Here is a 21,000-nt window from a genome sequence, read left to right as displayed (position 1 = left end):
AAACAATATATTTATTCTACTTCTACTTTATGATTTATTGGTACCAAAAATTTTCATTTGTATTTAAAAATTGCAAGGGACTAGTTAAAATACGTAACTTGGGAAGGAGGTAATGCTTGTCATGAGCATTTATTGGAATGTATAATTAATGAAATTGCAGAGATGAAGGAAAGGTTTCTTGCACTTAATAATTTGTCGTTTATGTCTTTAGAAGAACAGTGCAAAGTAAATTTTTCAATATCCTAAGCATCTGATTGGAAATTTGTTTTCAATAAAAGTCATTGTATGAACAATATTATTGTTTTCTCTAGTTTTTTCTTCACCTTCTCTGGATTTTCATAAAAAGATCAAGCTTGGTTTTGACTATATTGACTTTGTCTCGTAATGGAGTTGCACTTTCTGAAGGTGCTTGTGGTATTTTCATTTTTCGCCGAACAGATGGTTGCATTAAGGTTAAGTTCTGAATAAGACCATAGCTGCTAGATGTTGCCCAATATAGAGACATTGCTGCTGGAACCTGTGCTGAGAAGAATACCATGGCAATTGTTAAAGATCGGAACACCCTTGTGACAATTATTTGACGTCTTGATGGCATAGTCTTTTTCAGAGTATTCAGTTCAATATTAAGTAAGTTTGTCACTCCAATAATAGCAGGTAGCACTAAGTATGGATCAGAAACAGACAAGTCTGTTATCCAACCAAAGCCTCCAGTTAGGAGTCCAGCGTGGGCCAAAGTTGCCTCTCCAAGGTTAGGGTCTCTAGGGAAAAACCCTGACAAATTTCGCAAAGCAAGAGATATTATGATCCATAATGGAAGTTGCACCCAAGGCAAAAAGTACAACTTTAAAGGGTTGCATTTTTCTCGCTTGTACATGTCCCTCGTGTGTAATCTTGCTTCCATCCGGAATTCCCTATTTACATCCTCCAGGGGCCTCCCATCACGTTTACCCTTGATGGCAATGTTGTGTTTCAATGCTTCAACAACCTCATTGATTGTAGGTTGCAAAAGTTCAACTTTAGCTAAAGTTTCTGCTTGTTTCCTTGCTAGTGGCAGCGTTATCATCAAGCGAAACATAACAGTTGCTGAAATAATGGTTGCCCACCAAGGAAGTCCACTTATTTCTTGTACGTTAACTAGCAAATCTTGCATTCCAACTATTAATGGGAACGTGTAATATGGAGCATGAGATGATTGACGAAATTGAATACTTTCAGGTAGATGATTTATCACCCTTCTTTCCAACAGATACCGCTTTTCTCCGCGCGATGTAAAAAGTTGTGAATTGGAGAAGACCCTATTACATTTTGTTGTAGAAAAAAGGGCACAAGAAAGTTTAGATTTTGGTACGGCTTGGAGTGCTTGTAGCCTTCCGTAACATGGCAGGTATTTATAAACAAACCATCCTACTTTTCTGTGGTACAGCATCGCGAATTATCCAATTCTAGAGTTTAATGCACAAAAACAAGTTCGGCCATCTTGTCAAAGTCCCTCGCCTCGCTTCCAAGCAAGCCAAAACGAGTCAAAATCAAAATCAGATGACGACTACACTGCTTGTGAAAATATCTGCGATGGGTTATTGTACTTTGCGAATATGAAGGAAAGCATAGAGTTAAAAAGTCTATCAGTCCTTTGGCTAGCATTTGCTTAAAGCAGTTCATTCGATTTCGTTGTGATATTCATTTGGAGAGATAAAAATTTAGAAACAGGCCGGAAAGGACCGAGTCTGATCCAAGCATTGCAAACAAATTCACAATGGTTCAATTTACTGTTGCAAAGTCACCAAGTGAACAGCTGTCACTCACTAATTGTTTGATTGTAAATAAACAGGATTTTGATATGGATATTGTGAAGTGAGTTTTTCAGAAAGACCTTTAGCTAAGTCTACAGCATTTCATTTTTAGTTTCTCTGTTAATTGTTTTAAATTCCTCTGCATATAGTCTAATAGAAGTAAAATAATACGTTAAATATAAAATAAGAAAAAATTCAGGCATTATATTGATATAATTATCAAAACAGAAGAAAGGAATCGTATGCAGTAGGATTTCTCAAGGAGGGTTTCTGGCGTAGCTAACTCAGTAGGTAGGCTAATCGCGGAGACTCCCCCCCCCCTCTTCCAAGATAACTAATGAACATGGTAAAGATTATTTTTAGCATAAAGTTATTGACGAAGTACATTTTCTATAACCTTAGGACTGTAGCGATTTATGATTATGAGATCCAGCTAAAACAAAGAAAGAATTAAAACATTAGGGATAGATCTTATTAACACATTCACATACCATACCTTGCAAATTTGCCTTAATGATATCATGCAGCTTTATAATTCAATTAACAAAAACTTGATGTAGATTGAGAAGTGCAATATTCAAATGATTACATCTGTCCTCTGATAATGTATAATATAGTAAGGAAAACAGCAAATAAGTTTACTCGTAGTGTAAAAGATATAGTATGTTTGCAAACTATTTGATCAAATGAACTTTGTTTATTGAAAGAAGAACCTTCCTTTGCACTGTCATTATAATGCAACATTCAAATCTTTCTTGTTAGAGAAACAAATAGTTATTTTCACTATCTTTAAAGCCGAAAAACCATTTTCCAATGATGCAGAATTTACTGTATTGAAGTATGCTGAAAGCGCATTTTTCAAACATCAAGAAAAGCTCTAGATCTTCTTTGTCAAATATTTTACTATCAAAAATTGATAAAGTTTGCTGAAAGTTTTTTAAAAGCATTGGCTCATCTCCGCATGAAAAAGGAATCAATATTTTATTGACAGGACTGTGTGTATTTTGGGGTAAACAAGGCCAAAGCAATGTTTTGTTTCTCCCATGGCAATGTGATCTCCCATGGCAATGTGATCCACCAGAACATTGTTTCACATCTCCATATAGCTCTAGATCTTTTATGAAAATGCCATCTTAATGTTGTACCTATTGCCATTTGATGTTGCTGACCAGATATAATTATATATTGATTCCAATATAGTTTAGAAGATTGTAGCCTAAAGCTGTCATGTTTTGTTTGATGTCAAAATAGAAGCTAGAAAAAAGGTTCACTTTATAAGAAGAGCAGGTAGCAGAAAAATTGAATTATGTTGTTAGTATATGGGAGTTCTAAAATAATTCAAAAGCAAAGATTTCTTTATAATTCTAATTATTTTATATTTTCAATTATTTTCATACTGAACATTTTGTTTAAATAGGTATGTACAAATAGAATGCAATTCAAACAAATTCATTTTTGGCATAAAAGGTTCAGATTCTGTGAGGAGAGGGGATATTGGATTTGGTTTCATGCAAGTAAGAATTGTTACTATTCTTGCAAATTTTGTGACACCACATAAGGGCATGCTTCTGAAGACTTATATCCAATTAGACAATTTTGCATCCTTCATTTACAACATTTTCGGCTTGGCCATTTCAAACAAGTCAATTAAGCAGGTGAAGGTCATGTTTATAACAGACAATGTCTTTTGTCTTGATAAAGATTAAGCTAGACAAAAGAATGAAGTCATTATTTTTTCAAAATGTCTCCAGGTGTCAATATTTTAACATTTAGGGAGACAACCTATTGTTTATTGACTTGTTGCAGAAAGAAGGGAACGAGAAAAGATAAAACAAGTCATAAATGGAAAGAGAACATTAAAAATATTGAAAAATTATTATTATTATTTATTTCTCAGAAATGCTCTATCATTGCCACCATTTTGAGTTTGCAGAAACAGCACAGTAGCGAATCATCTGCCTAATTTCAAGCCCTGTTCTTAAACATGATAGTCATTGGTTGTACTATTGTTTTCCCTTTTTTGGCACTTTGCCCCTTTCCCCTTTACAAGTGCCTGCTTCCCTGATCTTAACCTTTGTTTAGTTTAGGTTTTTCAGACGAGTGTTTCTCCTGCAAATCTATTCATTTTGAATGCTTTATTTTTTAGAGGCAATGGTCAAGAGCTGAGCTAAATAGCCAGATTGAAGGTACATTTAAAAAAATTGCCCTAACTTTGAATGCATGATAGTTTAGTGTTTTTATAAGCTATTATAAGATATTATTTATGAATTCTTTTGATCACTTCTTTCAGAAAAGCTTTCTATCCACATGAAAATAATTAACAAGGAAAGATAATTGTTGCTGTTTTAGACAATTTGTTGAGTTATTTAGTTTGCAATGTCCCAGACTGTGAAAGGGAAAAATTTAGTAAAATGATAAAAAAATGATATGAATATTATTATCAATTGAATTTAATGCCAGCTAACATTTGTTTGTGATATTAGAATTAAGTTTTTCTTATTGACAAATAGATTTTCTGAGCTATTACACGAAAGCAAATTGGGCAAAAGCCATTTAATTTGTGAAAGAATAAAAATTGTGGCAATAGAGTTTCATGTGTTATGTTATTACAACAAGTTTCATTCCATGAAAACTTATACACTGGGGTCACAAAAGTATGGAAACGGTGCTAAAAATGGCGGCTCACAGAAACCAAAGGCCATTGCCAAAGGCCTAAGCCAACAGGTTTTTAAAACAGAAGTTGGACCGGTGCTTCAGGAAATTTCCGGAAAATAGTTTCGAAGGGTTCATAAAACAATGCCTCAAAGTACAGATAAAACTTAATAAGCATAAGATAATTTAATTAACCTTGAAACTTAATACATGCAGCTTTGTTCTGACTTTAAGTATATTACGGAGACTATCATTTTGGCCGCGATATCAGGCTTTAGGTTATTAAAAGTGCTATCTGGTGAACAATTTCTAAAGCTGTCATTTAGTGATCAAAATAGTCCTCTTGCTAAATAACATAGACGCTTTGGATGTAGATGATTCTTTTCATTAATTTTTTAAGCAGAATGAACATGAATGTTTCGCTTTAATTTTTTTATTGTCATGTGCTTAGATAATGAGTAAATCAGAATTTAAGATAAACAAGTCATTAACATCAAATGTAAAGCAGATCACCTTGTGTCAGTATTGAAACTTTAGAATTAAAGTGCACTGTAAACATCGCTTTCTCAGTTAAAATTTTTTCATGAAAAAGAAGCTTTAAGAAGTTTGCATCGAATTTCAACACTTCGTTTTTACAGAATTATTTTCAAGCAATGCTTCAAAGTTTTGCTGGATTTTTCCCCTCAAAACAGCAAACCAATCATTAAATTTTCTTTAACCAAAATTCGAAGTAAAGGCGAATGCATTTTTCCGCCATAACCTATCGTTTCCAAGCCCTTCGCCTCATAATTCTGATTTTGAAATTGGTCGGCTTAGGCCCGTGGTCACTGTGAGCCGCCATTTTGACCTACCGTTTCCATACTTTTGTGACCCCAGTGTAGAATGAAATATTTTGAACAATAATCATTTTTAATTTACTAATTCCCTATTCACCTTTTGCAAAGTATTTGATAAAAGTAAAGCTAACTAATAGAGTTACCACCAACAACTGCTATTGATGGAAAAAGCATGTATGGGAACATCTTGTTCAGGCACCAAAAGTTTTGCTTTCGGTTTTAAAACTCTTTTAGTTATGAATAGGTGTGCTAACTTCAAAGAATTCAATTAGTGCTAACTTCCTAGATAGTGGGATAATACTTCCCTTTAAGCCGCATTTACACGAGCAATTTTTTCCTTGGCAATTTTCCTTGACAAGTTTTCTTGCCCGTGTAGATTATAAACAAGTTTTGTTTGACAATTTCTACACATTTCATGTAGAAAGATAAAAAATCTCTTTGACAATATCCATTTGTGCTATGGCAAGCGGAGTTTATAGGTTAGCTTCGGTTTTCTGACGCGGTTCGTTATTTGCGCAAATTTTTATTGCAAAAATGGCCCCTTTAACGAAGTAGTAACTTTTTTTCGTGTGTGGTATAGCTGCACCTCTTCTAATGTACTATGAATCTAAGAAAAAAGACAACAAAAGTGGTGGATTTGGCCTTGGGCGAGCCATCGTTGCAGACAGATCAAAGGATTAGCAGGAAACTTGATTGGAGAACTGAGATTCACATTAAGTCCAACGGTTAAAATTTTGCGTTTGAAGTCTTTGAAATTTTCATTGGGAATCTTAGCAGACAATAATGTTTCATTGGTCTACCTATTTTTGAAACTTGTACTGTATCCCAAAGGCTTTCGCGGCTTTGCAGAGTTTCCAAGAGCATTGACGTGCCTTAATCGGTCCAGATTAACCTCGTGGTGGCCATAGCAGCTAAGAAAAAGCTATTACTTACCCAGAAAGAAGGGTCTGGAATTGAGTCAAATTTTTCAAGTTTACTTGCCAAGTCATCTACCCGGGCAAATTTTGCATATAAAAATTTTTTACTTGTCAAGTGCACTTGCTAAAAAACTGGCATGCCAGCTTCTGAACAAGTACCCTTGTCAAGTAAGAAATTGTCATTTTTCCTCAATCAACCCCAATCTACACAAGCAAAATAAACTTCTCAAAGAAAAATTGTCAAGGAAAACTTGCTCTTGTAGATGCGGCTTTACCCCTAGGAGGATGCCCTTGGTCAGAGTCACTTTTTGGTCAATTTTTTCAACCATGGTTATTATTTCAATTAACAAATTGTATTATTTAAATGGACAATAGCAGCACACATTTTCTTATTTTGTTAAACTTATTTTTCTAGTCAAACCACATGCATTTAGATCAAAATTGTTGATTGGATCGATGACTGTTAGTGCTGATTTTCTACAGAAAAATAAGTAAGTTAACTCTAGAACTTGTTGTTTTGTATGTTTGTGTTAAAATATCTTGTTTTATCACTTTTTGATGCCAGCTTCTCCAGCAAGCAGAGACTAGCTCTTTGGAATACACCTTGGCAGCTGTCTTGAGCAGATAAAAGGGCATGTAATTTCAGCCATCTGAAGTATCGTTTTTTCTTAGTGCTATTTACCCTCTTTGTTCCTTATTTCAAGTGTTATAAAGTTTATGGTACGGTCTAATACAAATCATTTCTGCTTCTGTTGATAACTTTTCTCTTGTGACTATCATGAATCTTGAAAAAGGAGAGTATCATTCTGCTGGTAGCAGTGATCGTTTAGATAAAGATTATGATATGAAACTTTATAAAAAATGTGGATTTTACGGCCCTATAAAGATAATGTTGCAAGATTTTCAGATAATGTGATGATGTAATGTTGACCGTTTTAGGACAACACAAAAGGCATATGACACAGATGCAATGGCAACTGAGTTTACAGTTTCATTTCAGAATTTGCCATTCACAATTGGCCAGAAGGTATGGTTACCCTTTGACTTACTCGCATAGCTTTGAAGGATCTGTGTAGCATATTTCAGTGAATTAGAAAACGAGACAAGGTCACCACTTTCCCTGTATGCAGCGAAGAAACAGTTGTGGTTGCCCCCCTTTTATTATCAAGAATTCTCAAAAAAATAGCGCTCTTGTCGAAAAATGTGGGCTTTCGTCGAATAATTGACAGAATTTTAACATGCTGACTGCTGAAATCCCATCCAAGACGGGAAATCCCTCCGCCACGTTGTTTTGCGGAGAATCCCCCCCACCGAATCAAAACCTGTACCTCGACCACTGTGTTATACTGTCTCTGACCAATCCTTGCCAGTGATGACTTTCTTGTATTGTCGCTGCACTGATAGGACAAAAATTCTCAGAAGCAACCGTTGCTGACCTTGCATAAATACTCAACCTATTTCTAGGTTGAGTTTTTGTCTTATCTAATTGTTTACCATTTTGTTATCATTCTAATCCATTTGATGCGTACTAAAAGCTATCAGTTCATATTTCGGTATGTGTTCATTACTGTACCTAAGGAAGAGTGATTTTTCCTTCAGATGATAAATGTCCCCCGTGATAGATAGCTATCTGTTTAGGGATTTAAAGTCGTTCTTTTCCATTTTCTGCTTAATTGATAGATCTCTGTTTTGAATTTCAGATGGTTTTCAGTTTTGAAGATAAACCATATTTGGTTCTGACTGTAAAAGATCTTGAAGGTAACTTGAGATGTTATCTTGAGGTTTTTGTTGCCATGTTTTTCTGGTCATTAAAGGCCATGATATGCCAGCATAGAGGTTTACAATGCTAAGCGATCACTGCCTTCCCAAGCTATCAATGCTGTTTTAAACTTCTTCTTCTCACCCTTCCTCATCGCTGATTTCTCTAGTATCTATGGTAATCGCGCCTCTACGAAAAACTCCTGATATTTGCAGGCATTGCAAAAGATGGACACCATGTATAAATGGAATTTAGGCTCTATAGAGCTTGTCGGACCTAATTGATAGTCTAACTTATTCTAGATAGGTTAATAATCTTTTCAATTTATTTTCAGTTGCTGACCCAACTGCTGCACTTGGCACACGAGTTGAGAAGAAAATTGAGGCAAAAAAGGTGGCTAGATTTTGAACTCGGGGGCCGCCTCCCCCTACCCTCCTATTATCAAAAGCAGGATTTTCGACTGGAATAAACCAAGAAATATTAAATGTATTTGGCCTCTCTTTTTTATTTAAGGAACCTTTAACAGAGTATTATCTGAATATAGGCATCCAATTTTTATCGTAGATAAATGTCTTCGATGCCATATGGGTGCATTTTACTTTTAGATTCTGAGAGGCGAACAAGACCCTCTCTTGAGTGAGGTAACCTTCCTTCCTTGAGTGAAAGAGCATGCGCATGGAACTAAGTCATTATTACGCATGCTCTTTGACTCCAGGACGGAGGGCTGCCTCACACATTTGAAGATTCTCGCTCGTTCGTCTCTCCAACAAATACAGTTTTTTCGATTCAGGCTGACTGTGCTGTCTTGATGGCCAATTCACACATAATCTTCGATAAGGAAGAGGTAAGTTCTGCCATGTTATTCACTATAATGGCTTATTGTTTCACTAAGAAACAGTTGGTCTTTTCATGAAAATGATTCACTCTGCTGCTATTGTAAGTGTCATACTTTCTATAGTTTCGTTCAGAATCCATAACAAGTTTGAAGCGTGATAGAAATCTAGTAAAATGCCTTTAGTTGGGAAGATACCCTGTATCTAGACAGGTGCATCTTTTGGAAAAGAACACCTCTTCATCAAAAACTGTCTTTTGTGCATAGTTAAGATCCATAAAAAATTAGATTTATTTAAGCTTCAAAGTTTGAATATTTTTGGCGCTTGTAAATTCAGTGGGCTGAAGTTAAATCGAATTATGTTCAGGATCTTTGTTGAATGTAAAACCTTAAATTTTTATCCTATTATATTTTGAGGATTGAGCGTAACTCGACACATTTTTCTGCGTAAGGTTTTCTATGCTCAGCGCAGGGTTCACCGAATGTTTTCATTTTTCTTTTACCAACGGCGTACTTTGTTATATTTTATGTTATATGAACACCTACAGAAAGTAATTTTTTTTCTGTTAGGAATACTTGTAACGGACTTTACATACCTAAATGTATGAGGGGCGTTCAAAAAGTTTTCGGATATAGAAGTTTCTGGAATTTTAGATGTCAATTCGACGTTAAAAATTTATACATCTCTCTAAAAATTAAAGTTTTTTGGGATATTTTTTACATATTCAAAAAAACGTCGACACGTTCAGCTACGGATCTCCGATGAAGTCACTGACGAACTATGATTTTCCACGACTTTCTTTCTATGTCTTCAAAGTGGTTTAAATTGAACCTTAACGCTGCTCTGACATACAGCACTCTCGCGATCAGGTGTTTTTGATTGCTTTGCGTAATTGTGTGTTATAATGCGTACATTGTAAAAAAAGATAAGCAGGTCTGTTGCTTCTATTTGTTTATTCATATCCGTCAACTTTTTGAATGCCTTTCATAGGGGTGAATGAGTCAATATCTCGCAGGGGTGAACGCTCATCGTATTACAAGGAAAGGTGAAAAAGTCAGTAACTAAGAAAACTCAAATACTAGAATTTCGTTTGATATCTGCGGAATTCAAATAACCTATTATCTTTAGTCTCATCACACGTTAGACATTATCAACGTTATTCTTGAAGTTTGTGACTTTTAAGGTGAATGTAAGATGTTGAAGAGATTTCTACACTAAGCATATTTTGTATAAGCGTAGAGTTTTTCTCTACAATTATTTAATTATTCTTATTGTTTTAGAATTCATCTATAGTGCTGAAAGGAAAAGCTCAAGGGTACGAAGACATTAATTTAAAACATTTCTAATTATAAGGGGTCGAACTCATATGATTGTATCCCGCCGGCGTCATATAACAGTATCCCGCGGGCTTTATATTTCATTCGCAGACTTGATTTATCTTTTTTCGTACGCTTTTCTCAAATGAAGACGTTTGTAGATCTCCAACAAAGCATATTCTGCGCACCTTCAAAATTATTTAGTTTTGTCAACCAACACTTAGTTTACAATTTATTTAAATTGAAAAGAGCTTGAAAATTCTTGCCAACTTCGTATAGTTATCCATTTAACAATAATACTCTACAAGGAGGTATGTTGCACATCCTTGTTGTTATTATCTTATACCTGTTTTGGCGATTATTTATTTCACTGTTGTTCCAGATAGGTGCATAATCTGACATATAAAAATTACAATGCGTCTTCTCTTTTCGTATGGTTTTAGGCGTTCGGCGATGCCTTCTATCATAAGCCCTGACTGGGATTTCAGTAAAATGGGAATCGGTGGCCTCGATGAGGTATAACATTTTTTCACCCGAGCAAGATTATTATTTTCTTATTGTTAATTTATTTTAAGTTAGCTAACTAGAAATAATGGCAAAAATGAAAAATAAAGGCCAACTTTAAAAAGCAAAATAAAAATTACAATTATAGTTACACTGATGCAGATTTTTTATTTACAATGATAAAAAGATTACATTCTAAGTTAAAAACCAATGTTTTGTATTCAGTATGTGCACAATCTACAGGTGCATGACTTGCCATTCTAATGTTTTGTATATTTTTTAAATCCATCTAACGTTTAGCATTCTGATTTCCCTGCACAATTCCTTAATGAGACTAAAACCTCTCGCCTTGGCGACAATGACGCTCTTGCCTTTCATCTCAAATTCCCTGACTTTTCTACTTTTTACCCAAATTCGGGCTTCTGCATCCCTCCCTTCTGATGAGCAGACCTCTCGGTCCAAACACTTTGACCTTTCGAATCCTAGTTTCGCTGTACCCCCTCCCCCAACCAGCACTTTGTCCGTCGGGGCAGAAAATATTTTTGCTGGGCAAAAGAAGAAACTTTCTCACCCTGTACTACAATTGTAACCGTTTTGCGATAATTGTAATGTATTAACATTTCTGAAACAGTTGAACTTTCAATGAATTTTGAAAAAGAAGCGCATGAAATCAACATATGAGATCATTTACCTGACCACATCCTTGAAGTGTGTAAAACACCCTTTTTTCGGCAAAAGTCATTTCTGTACCCCTCCAAAGACACATCACTTCTCGAATGGCAGCAATCACAAACACCTCAGTTATAGATTCATATGTCCTCGCTTGTAACTTATGCACCAAAACCATCACAAATGTTAGAGCCACATTTTTCCTGTGCATGTACAATAGGACATATAGTCACTAAACTAGTTCTTACCTCTTTTGGTCAATTGGCAAGGCAGTCGCCTAAATTCAAGGCATCCTTTCATTTAATTTCATCATCGTATGTATTTATGTTGAACTCTGATGACCTTTGTTATTTGATTCTCTAGGAATTTTCAGCAATCTTTAGAAGAGCTTTTGCATCGAGAGTTTTTCCACCTGATGTAGTTGACAGTTTAGGTACGTACGTCTAAACATTCTCTATTCAATACAATCTTTATAAACAGTTATACATATGTATCCCGCTATAATGAATTCTGTAGGGGCTAATAAAAAGTTTGTAATAGCCGAAGTTGGATATACCGCAAGGCTTCGTTATGATGGGAGTATTTCAAGTGACCAGGCTGTTACTTCGTACTAGTGAGACGCTTGTAGTAGTAAGCGTGGCTTGTACTAACGGGATTCAACTGTATAAATTTTATTTCACATTCATCTTCTATCTTTTCAAGATTTAAGCCTTTGTTTTGTATTTTCATGGCATTAGCCTAACATACCAGAAATGCATATCAGTTTTTCCTTACTTTTACACTGTACTCTTTTTCCTAATAGGCATAAAGCATGTTAAAGGTATTCTTCTGTATGGTCCTCCAGGTATGCTCCACTGGTAACTTGAGAATATATATTTATTCTGCTTCAAACTATGTTTATGATTGAGTACAAGAAATGTTTTACGTTTGTTCAATTGTTACTCTACGTGACACCCAGCGTAGTTGTGCATTCAAACTTTCCCTACCTTTATTCAATTGCTCCAACGGCTCTTTGCCCAGTATTAAACACTTTTACACCTTAGCCATAAAGCCAGACTGCCCATCCTGTTTTAAACGATTTTTGTTTTTGACCATCTTTATTTCGAAACAATGAGAGAAAGGGAAAACGGCCAGCTGATTCCGGATAATGTTGTCAATTCTAGGTACCGGAAAAACATTAATGGCAAGGCGAATAGGAGAAATGCTTAATACCCGAAAGCCGGAGATAGTTAATGGTCCAGGTTCGTATAGTTATTTATTAAGCACATCTTGCCGTTTCTTGCACATCAACTCTCACATCAACCCCGGTTACATATTAATAAGATAAGTATTGGCTTTCCTTCACGAATAAAGGGTTGCATTGCCATTTTGGCAAGGTCGCATTTATTATGCCAGAAAATTGGCAACACAAATCTAAAATGTTCATTCAGGCAAGCCAAGAATATAAGAGACGAATTTATTTGGTTATAATCTAATGGCTTTTGCCTGGCGCTGTTGCTGAAGCTGCCAGAAACAATATTTAACATTCTGCCACAGAAATTTAATTTCTGCGTTGATTCGCTTGTTTTAATGCATTCATTTTGACTATGATTTTAAAGACTCAAGTTTGAGATCCTCTCGTCTTTGATCCTATGAACTTTTGGGTAAATTGTAAAAGATATTTTTTTGCACTGAAAGAAGCTTGATAATTTTGTGCATTACTTTTTAGAAATATTAAATAAATATGTTGGTGAATCAGAAGCTAATATCAGGTATGTAAAGCTCATATTTAGGGTTTGACATTTGTTACGAGGTCGGATAGGACAGGACAGGATGGGACATTCCCTCAGCATGGAGGGGGATAGGATGGGACATGATGAACAGCACGTAAGGGGATAGGATGGGACAGGATGCGACATTCCCTCAGCATGGGAGGGGATAGGTTGGGACATGATGAACAGCACGTAAGGGGATAGGATGGGACAGGGTAGGACAGAATGGGACAGGGTGGGACAGAGTAGGACAGGATGGGACAGGGTGGGACAGGATGGGACAGGGTGGGACAGAGTAGGACAGGATGGGACAGGGTGGGACAGGATGGGACAGGATGGGACAGGATGGGACAGGATGGGGCAGGATGAACAACGCTTGAGGGTATAGGATGGGACAGGATAGGACAGGAGGAACAGCTTGGTGGGACATGCTTTGAGTAGTAGTTATAATGTTCTTTGACCCCTGTTAAAAAGAATTTATATATTTTAAATTAATTGAAAACGCGGTTGCAACAACTCTCTACATCGTTATAGTAAAATCCCTTTTTTGGTAATATCTTAGTTTTGATTTTCTGATTTTCAGATAACTTACTTTAATTCTGTAGCCTTTAGCTTGCTGTGAAAATTCCGAAATTGCCATGAAATTCTTCTGTACCAGTTTTGCTCTGCCATCTGAACACAAATCAGCAAATTTAAAGTTCTTAGTATCACAATCGGATGTAACAAAGATATTTTACTTGCTGATAACGTTACGTTATTTGCTTCACCTGCAGAAATGCTTGTAGGAACGGCAAACGCTAGTGAAAACTGTTAGTGACCCAATTTTTAGCGACATTTCAAACTTCCCTGCACTGCCACCAAAACGGCTTATTTTGGTCACCTATTACCAATTTTTCAAAAAATATTCTTCCCGTCTTTTATCTGCTTGACTAGTACCCAAACCATTTTTCCTGACCATTCCTGATTATGATATCCTGTTTCCTTTTTGAAATAGAAAAACACAGAATTTTAAAATGAAACTATGAACTATTAGATATAAATAGAAATGAAAATATCATTATGAAACATGCTTAAAATGAAGCAAGACTGAAAACGCGATGTCTTGACTAGTCTTTCTGCAGACAAAGCTTTTGGATTATTGAGCTCTTCATTCCCTCGTTTAGTAATTTGATATTTTTATATCAGGAAATTGTTTACCCCGGCCATCGAAGAACAGCGAAAGGTATGCTTCGATTCTTTATCATTTCTAAAATGAAGTTAGTTAAAAATAGTTATGCAGATCCTAATCTGAGGCAGCACAAACAAAAATGTTCAATAAAAATAAAGTTTTATGATCATAATAGTATTATTTTTATTGATTATTTTCTCACGTAAACTAGCCTGAAGATTTCTTCATATAAATTCTTAATTTAGGATGAATCTGTTATATTATATCATATTATTGTCATATTATAGCACTTTATTATTATATTACGTTATATTATATTATATAATATTTTATTGTATTGTATTGTATTGTATCGTATTGTATTGTATTGTATTGTATTGTATCGTATTGTATTGTATTGTATCGTATTGTATTGTATTGTATCGTATTGTATTGTATTGTATTGTATCGTATTGTATTGTATTGTATCGTATTGTATTGTATTGTATCGTATTGTATTGTCTGTTTTATTTTATTATATCATACCAATCATATCATACCTTTCTCTCTAGTCTGGACTTAATAGCGGCCTTCATATGATTATATTCGATGAAATTGATGCAATCTGCAAGCAAAGAGGAAGCATGGTGTGTAAATTGACTATGGTAGAATTGACCTTGGATTGATGTTCTGCATTATTCAATTTTAGTTCTTGAAATGCGTTTGCTCGCTTTGCTGATGAACATGTTTTTTAACTGTTTTTTCGTTTATACTTTTGTAATTCAGAGTTCAGTTTCCAGCAGCTCCTAGTAATCTCTGCCAATGGATATTTTCTTTCAATTACTACTCTTTTGGACCTGTCAGAACAATATGAAAAAGGTCAGCTATTTAAAGAAAACAAATATATGTGAGTGGTAATTTTTGAAAATTTTGGTCGTTTGGTTTGCAAGCCCGATTTTTTCCTTTTTTAGTCAGGTAGCACTGGTGTTCATGATACAGTGGTCAATCAACTTCTATCGTTGGTAAGTGTGTTTCAGAATCTCTATTTTGTTTCTTGATGTATGTGACTTTTTTCTTTTTTCAGTATGTTGATAAAACTCATGTCAATTTTGACTGAAGTTTTCATATGCTTCACAATCAAAATACACTAAATTTCAAGGTAGTATGCAGTATGCTCTAACATTTTCGTTTAAGCAAATTACTTACGATAGCTTAATATTAGGGTTCTAGATAACTCAAAATATAGCCACTTTATTTTAAGACACCTGCCAGTGTATATATGTTGGTAATTCCCTATGCAAATTTTTCCCAAGATTCATGCTTCTATGTACAGCTTTTCATGAGTTGGTTGCTATAGTCTTCAGTTGGTCCTAAAAAAGTTGTAAGATCGTAGATGCAAAATAGAGCAAAATGGCCCTGGCCCATGGGTTTGTCGCTGTATTCTTCTTGTGAATGTATTTGTTTTGGTTGATATCCAAAAACTTGATCAATATACTATACCATTTTTCTTATTAACAATTCAAGTAACTGATTCCAGCGGAGATGCTTTTTGAGAATCTTTCAATTCCTTGTTTACACATTTAAAACAATTATTTTCAGATTGATGGTGTCGAGCAACTAAACAACATCTTGGTCATTGGTTTGTTCCCATTTTTATTTACACAAATAGTTATCCCTGCGCACGAAAGGTCTCTTGCTTTTTCACATATACATAAGGCTAAACCTCGTATCTTCGTATATCAGGACTGACATTGTCAGACCTAGTCTGGTCTTCTTCATGAATGCAAAGAAGGGACCACATCATTGCAGAAAATTATTCTGTATTGATTCTGTATTGATTCTGTATTGATTCTGCATTGATTCTGCATTGATTTTGTACTGATTTTGAACTGATTCTATATTGATTCGTACTGGTTCTGAATTGATTCCGGACTGATTCTGTATTGATTCTGCATTGATTCTGTACTGATTCTGTATTGATTCTGCATTGATTCTGTACTGATTCTGTACTGGTTCTGCATTGATCCTGTGTTAGTTCTGTATTGATTCTGTACTGATTCTGTATTGATTCTGTACTGATTCTGTACTGATTCTGTACTGATTCGTACTGGTTCTGCATTGATCCTGTGTTAGTTCTGTATTGATTCTGTACTGATTCTGTATTGATTCTGTACTGATTCTGTACTGATTCGTACTGGTTCTGCATTGATCTTGTGTTAGTTCTGTATTGATTCTGTATCGGTTTTGCATTGATTTATTTTTTGTATTGATTTATTTTGTAATTATTTTTTGTTGCCATACTTCTTTCTCACCTCCAGGAATGACAAATAGAAAAGATTTGATCGATGAAGCTCTTTTGCGTCCTGGTCGTCTCGAGGTGCAGATGGAAATTGGTATATAAATTTGGCATTTTTCATAATTTTTGATATTCATAATAAGATTCGTAGTATTATTTTCATTTTGCCATTCACAATCTCCATGTTTTTTATGCTAAAGAGTGTGATCTAGAATAACTGAATCATCCAGGATGCTGTATCGGTCATTTATGTATTTTAGAGCTATAAAAGTAACCATTCCGCTGATTTAGCTGCATATATGATATCTATTTGATGTAAACTCTTTAATTAACTCATAACACTTGTGAAGCAAGTAATGAAGTTGCTTCATATAATAGTAGAGATATTTGGCACAAAGAATTGCAGACTAGCCCACTGGCTTAAAACACTCATTTGATAATTCGTATGACTTATGACTGATAATTCGAAAAGTGTTGCCTTGTAGGGTTGCCGGACGAAAAGGGCAGGCTAAAGATCCTAGAAATTCACACCAATGGACTTCGTAAAGCGGATAAATTGTCAAAAGATGTCAGCTTGGAAGTCCTTGCAACAGAAACGAAGAATTTCAGTGGAGCTGAGATTGAGGGCCTCGTTCGCGCTGCGGGATCGTCGGCGATGAACAGATTGGTGAAGGTGCAGACATTTTTACAATATCTTTGATAGCGATTTCTTTTTACCCAGTTTTAGCTTATGGGTGACATAATAATGCCGATTTCTTGTTTACCAAAAATGAAAAAACCAAGAAGTATTTTTGCGCTATCAGCTCAAGATTTACCAACTTTTGGTTTTTTCTTTCTTTTTTTTTATCAAGTCTAATGTCCAGCGACGCTAAAGCTAATTAAAACCAACTATTTCAATTACCATCACACAATTTGAATCATACATAGCCAACTTTGCTTATGTGTTGCTTGGAAAGGCAATATTATGAAAGCTCTAACAATGAAAGTTCAAACGATGAAAGCTCTAACGATGAAAGTTCAAACGATGAAAGTTCTAGTGATGAAAATTCTAACGATGCAAGTTCTAGCGATGGAAGTTCTAGCGATCAAAGTTCTAGCGATCAAAGTTCTAACGATGAAAGTTCTAGCGATGGAAGTTCTAACGATGAAAGTTTGAACAATGAAAGTTCTAACGATGAAAGTTCTAGTGATGAAAGTTTTAACAATGAGAGTTCTAGCGATGAAAGTTCTAGTGATGAAAGTTCTAGCGATGAAAGTTCTAGTGATGAAAATTCTAACGATGCAAGTTCTAGCGATGGAAGTTCTAGCGATCAAAGTTCTAGCGATCAAAGTTCTAACGATGAAAGTTCTAGCGATGGAAGTTCTAACAATGAAAGTTTGAACAATGAAAGTTTGAACGATGAAAGTTCTAACGATGAAAGTTTTAACAATGAAAGTTTTAACAATGAGAGTTCTAGCGATGAAAGTTCTAGTGATGAAAGTTCTAGCGATGAAAGTTTTAACGATGAAAGTTCTAACGATGAAAGTTCTAGTGATGAAAGTTTTAACAATGAAAGTTTTAACGATGAAAGTTTTAACGATGAAAGTTCTAACGATGAAAGTTCTAGTGATGAAAGTTTTAACAATGAAAGTTTTAACGATGAAAGTTTTAACAATGAAAGTTCTAACGATGAAAGTTCTAGTGATGAAAGTTTTAACAATGAAAGTTTGAACAATGAAAGTTTGAACGATGAAAGTTCTAGCGATGAAAGTTTTAACGATAAAAGTTCTAACGATGAAAGTTTTAACAATGAAAGTTCTAACGATGAAAGTTCTAGTGATGAAAGTTTTAACAATGAAAGTTTTAACAATGAAAGTTTTAACAATGAAAGTTCTAGCGATGAATGTTCTAGCCATGAAAGTTCTAGCGATGAAAGTTCTAAAGATGAAAGTTCTAACGATGAAAGTTCTAACGATGAAAGTTCTAGCGATAAAGGTTCTAGCGATGAAAGTTCTAGCGATGAATATTCTAACAATGAAAGTTCTAACGATGAAAGTTCTAACGATGAAAGTTCTAGCGATAAAGGTTCTAGCGATGAAAGTTCTAGCGATGAATATTCTAACAATGAAAGTTTTAACAATGAAAGTTCTAACGATGAAAGTTCTAGCGATGAAAGTTCTAGCGATGAAAGTTCTAACGATGAAAGTTCTAACGATGAAAGTTTTAACAATGAAAGTTCTAGCGATGAAAGTTCTAACGATGAAAGTTCTAACGATGAAAGTTCTAGCGATAAAGGTTCTAGCGATGAAAATTCTAACGATGGAAGTTCTAACGATGAAAGTTCTAGCGATGAAAGTTCTAACGATGAAAGTTTTAACAATGAAAGTTCTAACGATGAAAGTTCTAGTGATGAAAGTTTTAACAATGAAAGTTTTAACAATGAAAGTTCTAACGATGAAAATTCTAGCGATGAATATTCTAACGATGAAAGTTTTAACAATGAAAGTTTTAACAATGAAAGTTCTAACGATGGAAGTTCTAACGATGAAAGTTCTAGCGATGAAAGTTCTAACGATGAAAGTTTTAACAATGAAAGTTTTAACAATGAAAGTTCTAACGATGGAAGTTCTAACGATGAAAGTTCTAGCGATGAAAGTTCTAACGATGAAAGTTTTAACAATGAAAGTTTTAACAATGAAAGTTCTAACGATGGAAGTTCTAACGATGAAAGTTCTAGCGATGAAAGTTCTAACGATGAAAGTTTTAACAATGAAAGTTCTAACGATGAAAGTTCTAGTGATGAAAGTTTTAACAATGAAAGTTTTAACAATGAAAGTTCTAACGATGAAAATTCTAGCGATGAATATTCTAACGATGAAAGTTTTAACAATGAAAGTTTTAACAATGAAAGTTCTAACGATGGAAGTTCTAACGATGAAAGTTCTAGCGATGAAAGTTCTAACGATGAAAGTTTTAACAATGAAAGTTTTAACAATGAAAGTTCTAACGATGGAAGTTCTAACGATGAAAGTTCTAGCGATGAAAGTTCTAACGATGAAAGTTTTAACAATGAAAGTTTTAACAATGAAAGTTCTAACGATGGAAGTTCTAACGATGAAAGTTCTAGCGATGAAAGTTCTAACGATGAAAGTTTTAACAATGAAAGTTTTAACAATGAAAGTTCTAACGATGGAAGTTCTAACGATGAAAGTTCTAGCGATGAAAGTTCTAACGATGAAAGTTTTAACAATGAAAGTTCTAACGATGAAAGTTCTAGTGATGAAAGTTTTAACAATGAAAGTTTTAACAATGAAAGTTCTAACGATGAAAATTCTAGCGATGAATATTCTAACGATGAAAGTTTTAACAATGAAAGTTTTAACAATGAAAGTTCTAACGATGGAAGTTCTAGCGATGAAAGTTCTAGCGATGAAAGTTCTAACGATGAAAGTTCTAACAATGAAAGTTCTAGTGAAAGTTCGAACGTTATATATTTTATTGTAGCCTCAAGGTGGCAACCTTTCATCACCATAAAGAAAGATTTTTAGAAGCGTTTGATTTGAAAGGTTTACCATGCCCTGAGGTTGTAATATATTGTTAGCAGTATCGAAAATATTCTTTCTTTGCACATCGTAGTTATGGCAGAGCAGCAAAAGTATATGATATTGTTCCAATTCCTCAACTCCATCGTTGGTTGGGCACATTGGATTTACTGTGTCTTTACAGTTATGGGCAAATTTGTGAAGATTTAGCTTACTTTAAACAAACACGAAGCTGTGTTAGAATTGCTAAGCCTCTCGGGTCGTGAATGCTGTAGACTGGGTGGGGTAGGGGACGAATTAGTTTTAAAAGTTTCTTTTTGAAAATTCCCAGAGTTGAAGGTTGTCTTGATTCCGGGTCAAGTTTATTCCATCCCGAAAGACAGATAGGATAAAAACTTGCGCCAAAGCCTAATTATAGCTGGTCTACGAAGGCAATAGTTGGATTGTGGAAGGGGTGGAATAAGTTTCCCTTTATACTATGGTGCTAGTTTGTTAACAAACTTGAAAAATAAGACTAGACGCTTGCTCCAACGTCCTAGGTTTAGCGATTCCCACCCAAGCTCCTCATACAGTTTATCCCGAAATGTACCTTTTCCATGCGCCAGTTACTACTAGTGCTGCAGAGTTTTGAACGGATTCAAGTTTTTCCATCAGATGATTCAATTTCAGACTTTCACTATATGCGCACTTCGTGGCCGGTATGTGATAAATAACGTCACCGTAGTCTAAATGCGGTCTTACGTATAGTTTATAAAGCTTGTTGAGGGTATGTCGAGGTAAATAATTTTAAAGATATTTGATCAACCCTATTCCTTGTCTGGATTTAGAAAATATTCAACAGAATTTCATTTAGCTTTATCACTTTTAGGTTTGGGCAATCAACACCATCAAGAGTCTCACGCCAACGTTACATGTCTATGCTTTTTCTTATTGAATCTATATCAGCTTTGTCGTAGGACCAGACTTTTCGTTTGAATGTGTTCTTTAATTGGAGCCCTTCTATTTGCA

At 34.9% G+C, this 21,000-nt stretch overlaps 3 protein-coding genes across 3 annotated transcripts in view; 2 read left to right on the top strand and 1 right to left on the bottom strand.

Moving 5' to 3' along the window:
• Positions 1-103: 103 nt before the first annotated feature.
• On the bottom strand, positions 104-1,426 carry LOC135696643 (cytochrome c oxidase assembly protein COX18, mitochondrial). The gene has a single exon (XM_065216105.2). It carries the CDS (start codon positions 1,424-1,426, stop codon positions 320-322), a length of 1,107 nt encoding a protein of 368 aa, XP_065072177.2. The 3' UTR covers positions 104-319.
• A 67-nt stretch (positions 1,427-1,493) lies between these two features.
• The window catches only part of LOC135696702 (vesicle-fusing ATPase), a 30,802-nt gene continuing 11,295 nt past the window's right edge, over positions 1,494-21,000 (top strand). Inside the window, exons 1-20 of the mRNA XM_089113796.1 lie at positions 1,494-1,851; positions 3,208-3,304; positions 3,937-3,976; positions 6,611-6,686; positions 7,135-7,222; positions 7,896-7,953; positions 8,289-8,347; positions 8,745-8,798; positions 10,068-10,102; positions 10,547-10,619; positions 11,640-11,709; positions 12,079-12,120; positions 12,440-12,517; positions 12,985-13,027; positions 14,213-14,249; positions 14,747-14,821; positions 15,146-15,196; positions 15,774-15,813; positions 16,493-16,567; positions 16,956-17,143. Of these exons, the coding sequence (XP_088969922.1) occupies positions 1,754-1,851; positions 3,208-3,304; positions 3,937-3,976; positions 6,611-6,686; positions 7,135-7,222; positions 7,896-7,953; positions 8,289-8,347; positions 8,745-8,798; positions 10,068-10,102; positions 10,547-10,619; positions 11,640-11,709; positions 12,079-12,120; positions 12,440-12,517; positions 12,985-13,027; positions 14,213-14,249; positions 14,747-14,821; positions 15,146-15,196; positions 15,774-15,813; positions 16,493-16,567; positions 16,956-17,143 (1,377 nt within the window). The 5' untranslated portion in view covers positions 1,494-1,753. The remainder of the gene's footprint in view (positions 1,852-3,207; positions 3,305-3,936; positions 3,977-6,610; positions 6,687-7,134; positions 7,223-7,895; positions 7,954-8,288; positions 8,348-8,744; positions 8,799-10,067; positions 10,103-10,546; positions 10,620-11,639; positions 11,710-12,078; positions 12,121-12,439; positions 12,518-12,984; positions 13,028-14,212; positions 14,250-14,746; positions 14,822-15,145; positions 15,197-15,773; positions 15,814-16,492; positions 16,568-16,955; positions 17,144-21,000) is intronic.
• LOC135680805 (uncharacterized) lies at positions 17,410-20,995 on the top strand. The gene has a single exon (XM_065195004.2). The coding sequence runs from the start codon at positions 17,410-17,412 to the stop codon at positions 19,996-19,998; it is 2,589 nt and encodes an 862-aa protein (XP_065051076.2). The 3' UTR covers positions 19,999-20,995.

The sequence above is a fragment of the Rhopilema esculentum genome, chromosome 18, assembly GCF_057945365.1.
Source record: "Rhopilema esculentum isolate cy_ngs chromosome 18, ASM5794536v1, whole genome shotgun sequence".
Classification (NCBI taxonomy): Eukaryota; Metazoa; Cnidaria; class Scyphozoa; order Rhizostomeae; family Rhizostomatidae; genus Rhopilema; species Rhopilema esculentum.
The sequence above is the reverse complement of the archived record's forward strand: the minus strand, read 5'-3'. Positions and strand labels throughout refer to the sequence as shown.

What these genes read in the sequence shown, in the direction of transcription:
- LOC135680805 (XM_065195004.2), top strand. Translation starts at nt 17,410, where the DNA reads ATGTGTTGCTTGGAAAGGCAATATTATGAAAGCTCTAACAATGAAAGT.
- LOC135696643 (XM_065216105.2), bottom strand. Translation starts at nt 1,426, where the DNA reads ATGCTGTACCACAGAAAAGTAGGATGGTTTGTTTATAAATACCTGCCA.